At 50.7% G+C, this 14152-nt stretch overlaps 1 protein-coding gene across 1 annotated transcript; it reads left to right on the top strand.

Annotated features, from left to right (window-relative positions):
• Nucleotides 1-5700: 5700 nt before the first annotated feature.
• Nucleotides 5701-12994, top strand: LOC149372696 (membrane metallo-endopeptidase-like 1). The gene is made up of 3 exons (XM_089582424.1): nt 5701-5947; nt 7287-7618; nt 11081-12994. The coding sequence occupies exons 1-3, from the start codon at nt 5701-5703 to the stop codon at nt 12992-12994; spliced, it is 2493 nt and encodes an 830-aa protein (XP_089438550.1).
• The last annotated feature ends 1158 nt before the right edge of the window (nt 12995-14152 follow it).

Below are 14152 nucleotides of genomic sequence, written 5' to 3'. Positions count from 1 at the left end.
GTCACGTGACCTTGTGACGTTATCACAACCTACCCAACGCCTAAGATGGCAACCTGGCCAGCGTATCGTGGACAACCTGCCCATCACGGCAGGTGGCAATTCAATTAGTGATTGGGCCTGAAAGGTCACGTGATATTGTGACGTCATCACAATGTGTACACCGGCTTATGAACAACCTTGTTTCGAGACAGCAACCCAGGTACAGAACCGAAATAGAAAATCAGAAAAAAATAGCATATGCAAATGTCGGAACCGTCACAACCTATCGGACACAGCCGCCGCGGTGGCTCAGTGGTTATGGTGCTCGACTGCTGACTCCAAAGACACGGGTTCGATCCCGGCCGCGACGGTTGAATTTCTATGGAGGCGAAATTCTAGAGGCCCGTGTGCTGTGCGATATAAGTGCACGTTAAAGAACCCCGGGGGGTCGAAATTTCCGGAGCCCTCCACTACGGCGTCTCTCATAGCCTCAGACGCTTTGGGACGTTAAACCCCATAAACCAAACTGTCGTGTCCGGTCGCTGTGTTGAATGCAGCGAAAGACGCACACGGTACTTTAAGACTTCGTTTATTTAAAGCCGATGAGGGTGCGACCAGCGTCGACCGAGGCAGGAGCCGAACTGGCCGCCCGAAGAAAGGAGGGAGCGGAGAAGCGTCCACGGGAGGGAGTGGCTTCCCAAAACAGGAGGAGGATGCGGGGGCGCACGGGGGCGCACCATGGGGGGCATCTGGCGACAGCGTGCGACGAAGGGCAAGTGGTCGTTAGGAGGAGGATGCGAGGGCGCACACACACAAAAGCAATAAGCGGTAGACCAGAGCGTAGTCGTACGCTGAGAGTTTGATGCACCAACGTGTCATTCGCGGAGACAAAGTTGGTGGCATAGGCCTTTGTGGTCCCAGAATGCCCAATAGCGGTCGGTGATCGGTTATAAAGGTCACCTTCCGGCCGGCAATGTACTGGTGAAAATGTGTCGCCGCGTAGACGATGGCTAGCCCTTCTTTGTCAAGTTGCGCGTAGTTGCGTTCTGCTTGCGACAACGTACGTGAGGCGAAGGCGATGGGAGCTTCCCTTCCTTGCTCGTCAGTTTGCGATAGAACCGCGCCGACTCCGTACGGTGATGCGTCGCAAGCCAAAAGCAGAGGCTTCCTTTCGTCGTAGTGGCGGAGGACTGTACATCTTCGAATCAGGTCTTTCAGGGCATCGAATGACTGCTGATGGCGTGGCGACCATGTCCATGTCACATCTTTCCGAAGGAGTTGGTATAAGTCGTTGGCCACGGTAGCTCTTTGTTCCAAGAACCGGTCGTAGAACGTCAAGAGTCCGAGAAAAGCCTGTAGCTCCTGCTTGTTTGTTGGAGCTCGTGCTTCTGTGATCGCTCGCACTTTGTCCTCGGTAGGGTGAATGCCTTCCGCATTAATTCGGTGTCCCAGAAATTGCACCTCTGGCACCGCAAAACAGCACTTCGATTTGCTTATGCACAAATTAGCGTTTGCTAGCTCTAGGCGCACTGCATGCTCTTCAGTGGAAGTGCCACTGATGATGACATCGTCAAGGTAGACACAAACTCCTGGGATGCCCTGAAGCACTGTCTCCATGAATTTTTGAAATATGGCCGGGGCTGCAGCTACGCCAAAAGGCAGTCGCTTGACTTTGTACAAGCCTTTCAGTGTGTTAATTGCCAATAATTCAGCAGTTGACTCGCTCACCTTCAGCTGCTGATACGCCTGGGTGAGGTCCAATGTGCTGAAGACTCTTGCGCCACGCAGTACACTGAATACTTCTTCAGGTGTCGGTAGCGGGTAAGAGGACGCTTTAGTCGCAAGATTGACGGTGCTCCGGTAGTCTCCGCAGAGGCGTATGGTTCCGTTCTTCTTGCGAACTACGACAAGTGGTGTGGCCCATTCTGAATGCTGCGTCGGCTCGATGACACCTTGCTGCTCCAGTTTGTCCAACTCTTTTTCAACTGAATCTCGGAGAGCAAACGGCACCGGCCTGGCCTTCAGAAATTTGGGTTGCGCGTTGTCCAACAACTCCAGTGTGACCGGGGGCCCTTCGTTTCCTGGAATCTCTTCCGAGAATACTCTTTCGTATTTCTCTTGCAGTTGCTCAACCATGTTCTGGCTCGGCGTCTGGTGTATGCCGCATATCATCACGCCTAGTGGAGAAAACCAGTTTCTCCCTAGAAGGCTTGATCCTGTGCCCTTCACAACAAGCAGAGGTAGCGTATGGGTCTGGCCGTTGTAGTTAACCTGCACGTTGGCAGAGCCCAATAGTGGCAGATTCTGTCCTGACCACGTTCGCAGGTGCGTGTCGTCTTGTTGCAGGGCGGGTGCGTCAGATGGCCATGAAGTTCGGAACGTGTCCTCACTGATCAGAGTACAGGCTGCGCCGGAGTCCACCTCGAACTTAATCAGCTGGTGATGTACGCTTACTTCTGTAAAAATCTTCGGTCGCGTGCCGAGATTCATGGTGTTCAGGTCGTACAACACAGATGGTGTTGCTGATGTTGTTCCATGGAGATCAGATAGCGGCGTATTCTCTGAGGCGTTGACGCTGTGATTAGGCTGGGAAGGTGACTTTATCTTGGCAAGTCTCCCTTTCGTAATGCATGCTCTTTCGATATGCCCTCGCTTGTGGCAAAAATTACACGTGGCTGACTGGAATCGACATCCCTGGGGGTTGTGTTGGTCGTCACACCGCCAGCAGCGTTGTGCCTTTTTGACCGATTTTACAACAACAGAAGGCTTGCGCACCTGGTTGCTTGTCTGGTGTACCGGCTCGGTGTTCCGGCGAATCCCTCTCTGCTGGTGACCGGCGCTCTCCGCTCGAACGGCGATGTCGTAAGCTTTGCTGAATGTGAGGTCCTTCTCAGCGAACAGGCGCTGCTGCAGTGACTCGTCACTCAGTCCGCACACAAATCTGTCGCGTAACATCACGTCCAAGGGAAGCATGGTGGTGTTAGCAGAAGAAGCTGCGTCTCCCTCCTGCCCGGTAGCTGTTGTCGACAGCGTTCCAAAATTGCAGTCGGCAGCGAGCTTCTTGAGCGCGGCTACGTAGGCGCTCACAGTTTCTCCTCCCAGTTGATCTCGTCGTTGGAAGCGAGCCCGGCTGTAGACCTCGGATGGCCTTGGGTCGTAGTGCTTTTGCAGCGCTTTTACGATGTCGTCGTAAGACACTGCCGCTGGTGTGCTTGGCTGAATAAGGGCGCAGACAGTATCGTAGGTCTGCTCCCCGCACAGCGTCAGCAGGTTGGCCCTCTTCAAGGCTGGGTCTGTGATGTTGTTAGCTTCAAAGTAGAACTGAAGGCGTCCAACCCACGATGACCACGATGAGCCGTTGAACTCTGGTATCTGATTGGGAAACCCTCGCGTAGCCATGGCTTGTCAATAGCGTTGCGTAGCGCGGGTCGAATCCACTTTCTCGTCGCCACTGTCGTGTCCGGTCGCTGTGTTGAATGCAGCGAAAGACGCACACGGTACTTTAAGACTTCGTTTATTTAAAGCCGATGAGGGTGCGACCAGCGTCGACCGAGGCAGGAGCCGAACTGGCCGCCCGAAGAAAGGAGGGAGCGGAGAAGCGTCCACGGGAGGGAGTGGCTTCCCAAAACAGGAGGAGGATGCGGGGGCGCGCGGGGGCGCACCATGGGGGGCATCTGGCGACAGCGTGCGACGAAGGGCAAGTGGTCGTTAGGAGGAGGATGCGAGTGGTCGTTAGGAGGAGGATGCGAGGGCGCACACACACAAAAGCAATAAGGGGACACAACACAAACCAAACAACCTATCGGGCACCTGCTATTGCAGCTAGCAGTCCGGATACGGCGGTTGTTGGATGTACCGATAATTGCAAAGAAACTGACCGCAACAAAAGCACCAACAGAAGCTGCTACAAATGTGAAATCTGATGCTGTCGCATTCTATTTGTAAGGTGACTTAAGCGTCCTCATAGTTTTCTTGCATTGTTTCTCTCGCTGCTTCTTTCTGAAGCAGGCTAGCGTTGTGCCCCTTATGTTGGCAGCCGCCAAAGGGGAAAATATTAATTTTATACAATTTATGGAGGGGGGGGGAGGTGTATTTAAGAAAGAAGGTGCTCACAGCAACTTGACAGTGTAATGCGTCAAGTTCCCGCCAAAACTTCGTTTGAAACCAGTACCATTGGCCTTGTGTTGTATGCATGAGTCATCGCCTATAGAATGTTCGAGTACCTTCCATTTAATTATCCTATAGTATTGCACTAATAAAAACCACTAATCCACCTTAAAGCACCCGCTAATCCCTGATAATCCACTTTCATTCATTTTCACGGGTAAGGCCTACTTTCAAAATTTGAGGGGTCATTTGGCGGTGTCCTGTGACTGGTCCACTGCTGGTGGCGTGTGATGCTGACGTCACGACCCACTTCATCGTATTTATATATCACCGGGAGTCCTCATACCCTACCTGCGAAGTGGTGCAGCGGTTAAGCGGTGCGCGGTAGCCCCTACACATGGCTGTTTTAAACACAGTCATCGGTGGGGCTTAGGAGACCCAGGTTGCTTTTCCCGAGCTCCCGTGAACGAATTGATAGAAACTACGAGCGTCCCCTTTAAAACGGGATGATGGCAGTTGCTACCATGCTCGGCTTTTTATGCGAAGCATACTACTTTAGCTACCACTTCAGCCCTTCACCGTGGTTATGCGCCTCCAAATCACGTGATACATGACGTCACGACAGTAGAGAAACGGGGGCCCACCTCGCGCCGTCGCTGTGGCTGTGCGCCTCCAAATCACGTGATACATGACGTCACACCACGTGACACGATGACGTCACGACAATGACGTCACGACAGTGGAGAAACGGGGGCCCACCTCGCGCCGTCGCTGTGGTTGTGCGCCTCCAAATCACGTGATACATGACGTCACACCACGTGACACGATGGCGTCAAGACAGTGGAGAAACGGGGGCCATCTCGCGCCGTCGCTGTGGTTGTGCGCCTCCAAATTACGCTACACGATGATGCTTCGCATTCTCCAGGCTTAACCAAGTTAAGCCTCAGCCATTTTTTTTTCCTTACATTCCTTTAAGCAACCCGTCAAACTTAACGCCAAACTTACGTAAGGCAAATGCGCAGAGCCGCGGTGGACTCGTGGCAATTTCCACCTCCCACAGCCATGGCACCAGTAATAGTGGGCAGTTTGCTCACAATCCGGTGGGCAAGTTGCCACCTGCCATGGTGGGCGGGTTGTGATGACGTCATATGGTCATGTGGCCTGTCTTCATCAATCAGGTAATTTCTTGACAGAGATGCAGGAAATTTTTGAGACGACAACCTATGCTATCGCATTAAAATGTTACGGGGGCGCTATTGCATAATGACCCTTTTTGACAGAAGATGTAGTGGCACTATTGCTTAGAGTAGATGTCAATTCGGGCACGTTGCTACCATTTTCCGCGTTGAGGAATACCGGGGTCCAGAATTTAGTAGTTTGTGAGGTAGCAAGGTACCCCAACTACAAGACAGCGATGGTCCCTGAATATCTTACAACGCTCACTACACTGCTACTTTTGTTGTAAGAGGGAGCTCCTACTGTCATCGACATTGGCTGTCTTGCGCCTGCTAGCTGACTGCACGCACCGAGCACGAGCCCAGAAGACGATCGAACGGCAGCTGAGGAGCTCTTCCACTGTGCTGCTGCTCTTCACAAATCCCACACCGCTTTCCCATGGAGTTAGGACAGGCAGCCTCGCCGTCCGCCAGTACGCAGCAGAAGCAGGCGAAGACTGTGAGGCGCAGGGACAGGGATGTCAAGGGTCGAAGGTCACCCTTGGCAGAACGTCACCGCCAGAAGCGGGCCGATGCCCATGGCCGAAGCCGCACCGGCAACCATTCACCGGAAAGCGCTGGGTTGCCCTCATCAGGCAGTGACCCCGAGCACGTGCAGCCGGCCCACAAGCAAAGACGTACGCAAGGTACAATGCGCTCATGTTATGATAAAATGCGCCACTCGGCGGTACATTTCTGGTGTCGCCTTGTCTTGCTCATGCCCTGCACTAAGAATGCAAGGTTCCCTCTGTAGTGATGCTGTAATGGTCATTATTTTGTATATTCGTACCTGCTCGTTAACCGTTCAGCCTCAGTAATTTGAAGAAAAAAATTGAAATTGGTTTTTGAGTAAAGGAAATGGCGCAGTATCTGTGTCACATATCTTGGTGGACACCTGAAGCGCGCCGTAAGGGAAGGAAGGAAGGTGGGAGTGAAAGAAGAAAGAGAAAGAGGTGCCGTAGTGGAAGTCTCCGGAATAATTTCGACCACCTGGAGATCTTTAACATGCAATGTGCGATGTCAATGCCCGTTAAAGATCCCCAGGTGGTCGAAATTATTCCGGAGCCCTCCACTACGTCGTCCTTCCCTTCTACTCAGTCCCTCCTTTATCCCTTCCCTTACGTAATTTGATCATCCTGCGCATTTTGTAGAGGCACACACAACCGTGGCAAGCTCGACGCCAGCTTGCCAGAGATGCCATGCTAAACATACGTGCGCATTCGTCATCACCGGAAAGGCGCAATAACTGCCTCACTGTCGGTGGAGACCTAAACCGCACCGTGAGAGAGGGGATGAAGAAGGAATTGAAGGCTGCCGTACAGGAGGGCACGGAATAAATTTAGCCTAATTCTATTCTTAACGAAAGTGTCGTCGCACGGCACACTAATGCATTTTGCACGTTGCTATCAAAACTGAGCTGCGGCGACCAGGATATAAATCCCGCATCCTCGGCATCTCGTGCTCAGCAGTCGAACGCCGTAATCAATGAACCACCGCTACGGGTTGACGTGCGCATAGAAGCAAGCGTTGGACGATGTCGCGTGGTAGTAGTGAGTATAGGGCAGGCACATTAAGCTATAACGGAAACAAACATTTTTGCCCGAAAAATTTTTTTTATTATGTCAAGAGTGAGAACTAAAAGCAAGAGATGGCAATCATGTTAGAGTGCGTGAGGAATCACTCTCATAGCTCAAGTCGCCTTAGGACGTTAAATCACCCTAAACCGTAAACCACTACCGCCAGTGAGGGCGCTGAAATAAACTTTGCCCTCTTCGCCATGCCTAGGGATAAGAGTCATTATCGCATTTTCCGCACAATCGAATTACTCCGCCCATGCGGTCGCGATTGGGCGCAACCGCCATGTTGCTCCAACCCCTATGATTGCCTGCAAAGGCACGCCACGCAGCTCACTCTGCATCATAAAGGCTCGTATGTAAGCCCAGCGAGGGCGTTTCATGTTCACAACCGCCTTGTACTCGTCGACAGATGCTAAAGGCCAAGCTGCCCCGTCTGCTGACCCTCGCAAGGGGGCTCCTAACGTCGGAAGCGCCCCTCGTGACAGCACCAGTCCAGTCAGTCCCGTGGACGTGGCGTCAGGGCATCTTGGTCACCAGGGTCGCGTCAGAGCTTCCAGCGGTACCTCCGTCGAGAGCAACCCGCTGCCGTCATGGACATCCCAGGACGTCCACCCTAGCACACCCAGCCGTGCGTCACCGCTGTCAAGTGCGAGCAGCAGGACGAGCTTGGAGGAGCTTGAGTCCCGGCAGCAACGTTTACGCAGCAAACTGTGGGGTAGTGAAAGCACGAAGTCGGTCCCGGTAAGCGCCATGTTTGATTTTTGATAGTTTTTTTTTATCTAGAAACTATCGTACACTTGGATGCATACACTGCTTCTCTGGTGGCAAGAAACATGACGTGTTTCACGTGTCGACGGAGACGCAGTTGCAGTCGCGACTGCTTCTGCGATGTGCTGCCTAGAAATGAAAGCCCCCCCCCCCCCCCCCCCCCCCATGAAAAGAAAAAAAACGATTGAACAGAAAAAGAATACACGATATCGAGCGCTACCACACCTAAGATTGATCGCCTGTTCGAATCCCTGACGCGAGCTAGACTCTAACTCAACTAGGAAGTTTAGAAGTTTATGCTGCACGCAAAGCGAAATTGTATGCCACCACCCCGAACACTGCGACAAACGGTTGAACTGCAGTATTCATATGAATATCCGTAGAGACGAATTGGGGGTACATAGGTCGATGGTTCGAATCCCTGCCGCTAGCTAAGCTCTAGCTTAACACAGTAAGTTTAGGCTGCACGAAACGCTGAATCGTATGCCATCATCGGGAACATTCTGAGGCAAAGGATGGCCCACAAATTTTACCTGAATGTCGGGAGGAAGTGGTCCGAGTTTGACGCCTGCCAGACAGGGCTATGCTATACCGGATCGACATTATAGTTTCAAGTTGTAGTGCTCGGCTATCACGCTACCGCCTGTTATTTTGTTCCACTAACCACTTTGGTTGCCATAGCAACCACGGGGTTACGATTTGCGTTATAACTCTGAGACCCGAAACGCGATAAGCAGAGCTCAGCGCTCTAATACAACGTCGTTGCTATCGAGGCCGCCATCTCGGATTATATCCGTGAAATCAGCATATATATATTATAACTCGGAGGCTCGAAATAAGACCAGAAAAGTTAACGCTCTTAAAACTTTGGCGTTGTGATGAGATTCGTGCGCTGCTTAGACTTCAAAATGTCGATTTTATTTTTTTGCACATTATAGAGGTGTCCGTGGGCTTCATATTGAGATCTCGCGGCACATTTACATACACCATTTTCTGTCGGCGCCTTAGTTTTTCAATGGTATTCAAGCTGTATTATAGAGTTTAGCAAATCTATCATTACATTCAGACGTCTGTTCTTGCTCTCTTGCAAGTCGCCACCTCGACTGAGGTGGTAAGATTCAAGCACGCTCTCTCAGGCACAGTCGCTCAGATAAGGAGGCGGGACTTACCCACGAGTTGCTCGAGCGTATCGTCTTCAGGATGGTCTCTACATTTGTGTGAGAGTCCGCCCATGTCCCAATTCATACTACGTCATGGTACGCCGTCGAAGTGAAGTTTCAGCGTTTCAGCAGTAAGCAAGTGGCTCTGCTCTCTGTGACGGGTTTCCCCCCACTACGGCCAGATGATCTATGTGTTCTCGTGCAAATTCACTCTTGATTAGAATCCGCATTTATCGGAGAAGGTGAAGGCTGTCCAGGCATTAAAAGTGTTGTTTGCTATAATGATCAAAGATTCAACCTCGTCCTGGCCTTTGGGACTGCTGTGGCATCCGCTGGAGCCGCACGTCGCATCCACCTCCGAGCGAAACTTCAATCAATCAATCAATCGAAGCTTTTATCCGGTTACAATCAATTCATAAGCATAGTGATCCACTGCGTTAAGGGTGCACAATCTGCCGCGCGTCGTGGTGCAAGGCAGCTTTTGGTCGCGAGTTCTGGCGACTGAAGGCCGCCGTAAGGGAAGGGAGGAAGGTGGGAGTGAAAGAAGAGGTGCCGTACGTAGTGGAGGGCTCCGGAATGATTTCGACTACCTGGAGATCTTTAGCGTGGACTGACAGCACAGCACACGGACGCCTTTGCGGCGCCTCAGTACCGATTGATATCATTAAATCGATTTATCATGCGCTCCTGAGACCACGCAAACGAAAGTTATTGCACTTTGAAAAAGATAGACGAAAACGCGATTCACTCACCCATTTCACTCACCCCGTACTTAGATTGGGCGCCACCAATCAGAACCGCGCCCAGAGCACACGCAGGATTGCAAGGCAGTGGCCTGCCCCCCCCCCCTCCCCCCCCCCCCCCTACCCACCAAACCACAAACTCGTCTCCCTTCTCCTGTCCGGCCTTTCTCCTCACATTTTTGGGCAAGGTGTGTCGACTGGTTTTTTTTTTTTTTTCAGTAAGGCATGTTGACGGGCTAGTTGGTTATTATTGTCCGTTGTCTCCTCGTCTCTTTTTGTGTCGTGAAATCATTTGCGCCTAGGTGGGTTTTTTCCCAAGTTTCAAGATGGTTTTTTTTTTTTTTCCGCTTCCTCCTTGGTGTAGTTTGAGCGCTCGCCCCCACAAAGGTTTGAAGCAGAACGGAAATTGTCGCCCCCAGCGTTATTCTTATTAGTTTTCGTTCGCTGTCACTGCTTCTTTCTAGCTTTTGTGGTAAGCAAAAAGCTTCGAGTATTCAGAGACATAATATTTTGGATCCATATCGGGAGTATAAAGGAACAATATGCAAACTGGACGTGCAACCAATCAGAGAGGCAGCGCCCAATCTGATGCCATTTCCGCTGCCGAAAATGGCCACTGCGTTGCGACACCATCGGCTCGAAACGAGCATTTCTGGAGAAGATTAAAATATTAAATACTACGATTTCGGCGATCTCTTTGGGCTTTCAGGAGCCACAATGCCCCTTGCTCTGCATACAAAGAATAAAGACCTCATGCTTTATCTACGTCGCAGGGCACCTTTAACCACTGAGGCACCGCGGCTTTACCATTCCTTTTTTTAGTCCTTTCAGACGACGATATCCAGTGCGGTATAGCGGACGCAGCTGCACCTCGTTGCCCCGTGGCAGTGCAATCAGGTCATAGTTTTAGAATGGTCTGGTGGCAAGTGCCAGCTGCATCCAATGGCCATCTTCAACGTCAGCCTGCTGTCGGTGTACGACCCCTCTAGAACAGGCTTAAACTCTTTAGAACTTCTACATGAATCTCCGGCAGCAATAGAAATGCCTTCACTATCACTCCACCTCGCTTACCGTACACTTTTTAATAAAACTGTCCGCTGGAGCAACATAACGGGGCGTTCTAACTACGCAAGGCTACAGGTACAGAAGAGATGCACAGCTTCGGCATCTGTGACGAAATGTGCTCTTTTCGTCCTCGTTTGTTCTCGTGCAGTTTCTGCCAATAGAATGGAGTTTTATTGAAAGAAGTCATTTAAATTTCTCTTAATTTCCTCTTCCTAACTTCTTTTGGTTTTCTTCACTTTCGCTGCTAAAAAGGAGCAGACGCGCGTCTGTTGCAAAACACTGAAGTGATCTGCTTGTCCAAGTAATAAAACAGAAAAGGGACTGAACGTTTTCTGGCTGAAGCTGTTAATTTCGCGCTTTAAAAAACACCACGAATACTAAATTGGCGTAAAGCAACACTCGATCATCATCAATTAAGTTTGCGCTTTCTACCGGTTGACAAACTGCACTCTGTGCTTACGTTCCAGGTCACCTCGAAGCTGAAGCTTCGTCTCAAGATAATCTCGTGTGCGTTTGCGGCTGCTGTCATCGTGACCTTGGCCCTATGGGCGATCGTGACAGCTGCATCGCCTTCAGCTAAGGCCTCATCGAACGTGTGCAAGACGCACGCCTGCCTTGCTTACTCCATCAGGCTCCTCTCGTCCATGAACGAATCGCTGAACCCATGCGAGAGTTTCGCACATTTCGTGTGTGACGGCTGGCGCCGGAAAAACCATCACGCTGTGTGGATGGACCTGTTCCGTCCTGTTCTGGAAAGGTTGACGATAACACTGAAGAACATCGACGTACCAGCGTCGGCGCAGAACCAGGAGCAGCGGGCCGCCATCGTGTATCGCAGCTGCGTCGACGTTCTCTTAGGTAACAGAGACGAGATGCCAGCCGTCAAGGAAGCGCTGGCGAACGCGGGCATCGTGTGGCCGCATCGCTCCGTGGGCGCAGACGTGCTCCACACGCTCCTCTACTGCGCCCTGAAGCTGGGTTGGGACGTGCTGCTCGACTTTGAGATTCTTTCCAACGGAAGAACGATTGAGCTGGTTGCGAGTCGAGGAGAGCTCCTGCAGTTTGTGCTGCAGAAGCACATGCATAAAAATTACTTTGAATTTCTCAGGGAGAGCTTTCAAATTGACCGCAAGCCTACTGTAACGTACGAAGAGATTTACGACTTTGGGATGCCAGCTCTGCAAAAGCTTAAGGATGTAACCTTCGAAACGTCTGGCGCACTTAAGGTTGTCGGCTTCCCCAGTGAGCCAGACGTGGGTCTCACTGAAGCTCAATGGCAGGAGACAGTTATAAAGCTTAACATCAGTACAGCCGGTAATGCCTTGCTTAAGACGGCGGTGCCCAATTATCTCCGTTCAGTGTTCGGGCTGTGGAGGCAGAATGGTTCTGACTCCTTCCATATGTTTGCCTCATGGTGCACAGTTCAAGTAGCAGCTCTTTTCGCAAGCAGGGACCTAATATTCAATTACTATGACCATGACCGGGACAAGGCACAAGTCTTCCACCAAATGTTCTGCGTCACAAGAGCCATGTTTTTCTCCAGAGACGCGCCCTTCGCCAGGTACAACGCCGACATCCTTCAAGGCAATGCGCTTTCTGTTGCAAAAGATCTGGCGCTGTCCGTGCGAAGTGCTTTCTTCCTCCGCCTTTCCAATTGGGCTCAATTTGACGACAACATAACCGTGGTGGGCAACTGGAGTTCCTTGGCATTGTCCTTCCGCAACTTTGAGCACAGGGAAGTCGAAGAGACAGAGTTCCGAGGTCAACTTCCAGAAATGACGGATTCCTTCGTGTGGAACTGGCAGCATTCGGTGCTCATCAGAATTCAAGCTGAATTAATAGAGATGCTAGATTTCATGCACCGGCTGTGGTACTGGCGTTTGTCCAAGACAGACCTTGAGTTGATGCCGTACGCTCTGTCGTTCCCGTTCTTCGATTATGAATTGCCCTCATCCGTTAACTACGGCGGCTTCGGTGCCGAGAACGCCATAGCCCTGGGAGTGCGGTTCCTTCAATCGTACAGAACGAAAAATGTGGCAAAATTTGAAGCTATAATGAACTGCTTCCAAGGAGATCCTTCCATTTACGGCGAAGAGCGGTTAGTTGGTCCAGCGAATGCTATCGGCTATCGCGCTCTTGTGGATGCCTACGAGAGTGGTGGCCGTGCCCTGGACAACGCTGTGATTGGCCTGGAAAAGTACACCGGACTACAGCAGCTATTCATTGCACTGTGCTACGTTTCATGCAAAGGCAGTAATACAGATAGAAGCAGCGATGTCGGGTGTGATCGCCCACTACAGCATGTGCCTCAGTTCGCTGCCGCTTTCCACTGCGATGTTGGAGACCCCATGAACCCCACGAAACAGTGCGATCTGCCTTGAGAGAAGCCATAAACTTTACCAGTGCGGGTTAGCTTTCTTATTATGAGCTATGATGTGTGCATATTTACGGACTATGTATGACCCAATTTTCGGCGAACTTGAACTAACTACCAATCTTCCTTGGATGCCAGGCACAAGTTAGAAGTAATTTTTCACTGTGTTGAACTGGCGGAACTGTTTGCAAATGGCCTTTACGAGATAAAGAAATGAGTTTGCATGTTGCTATGCAGCTCTGAGGTGACAAAGACCAGCGAAGACTTTATATTACTGCAAGCTTACTATTTGTGGCTTCTGCGTACAGCAACGCTGATTGGTACATGGCAATATCTTGGCGTGCACCTATAGCTTTACGCGAGTGTTATTGATACTTTTGTCGAGGAGCATGCACGGCAAAGCAGTGTGAATTGTGTGCTGACTTACGCTCTTCATTGCTCTGAATTCCATTATTTTCTGCCTTTCTGTAAAAATTGCAGTTTTTTCATGAACATGCGACAATTCTTTAGTAGTACTGTCTGTCAAAATGCTTGTCATGACTGGCGCGAGAAGTCTTGAGAGTCAGTTGCAAGACTTGGAAAACGTGATGAGACGTGATCGACAATGCCCCAGGACGGACACCTGGACTGAAAGTGATATGGCGGCCTGTCTTCGAGGATGAAAAATATAGAGCAGGATTCCAACAGCGAGGTGCTTCTTACGCTTCTCAAAATGAATATTGCCAGCTGAGGTCCCAAATATTTTAAATGTTTCAAAAGCTCTCGTCTTAATTGGCTCCCTAAATTTTTGTGTGTGTGGAATAAACATTCAGTTCGCACTCCGTGGTAACTGTCCCCTTTCCTCTTCAAAAGTAAATTCTTGTATCAGAGGAAGGAAGGAGAGTCTAAACAAGAGTACTGCTAAGAGGATCTGGGGGAGGGAGGTGGCCCCTTCCTTTATATGCTATATGTATATGTGTGGTTGGTCACTAAACATAATATACGACCAGAGTATGTTGAAATTTTCAACACAGTGACCTGGAAGTCATGTTACCTGGGAGCATATCGAGCAGAAGCAGCGTAACTCAATGTAACATTTTTATCGCCTGCGATTTTGAGCAAATGAGCCAGGAGTGTATGAAAGAGGTTATACTGCATATCCAACTTCACAACTAACCGCACACCA

Source organism: Amblyomma mixtum, chromosome 1 (genome assembly GCF_055824585.1).
Source record: "Amblyomma mixtum isolate Tamu chromosome 1, ASM5582458v1, whole genome shotgun sequence".
Taxonomy (NCBI): Eukaryota; Metazoa; Arthropoda; class Arachnida; order Ixodida; family Ixodidae; genus Amblyomma; species Amblyomma mixtum.
The sequence above is the reverse complement of the archived record's forward strand: the minus strand, read 5'-3'. Positions and strand labels throughout refer to the sequence as shown.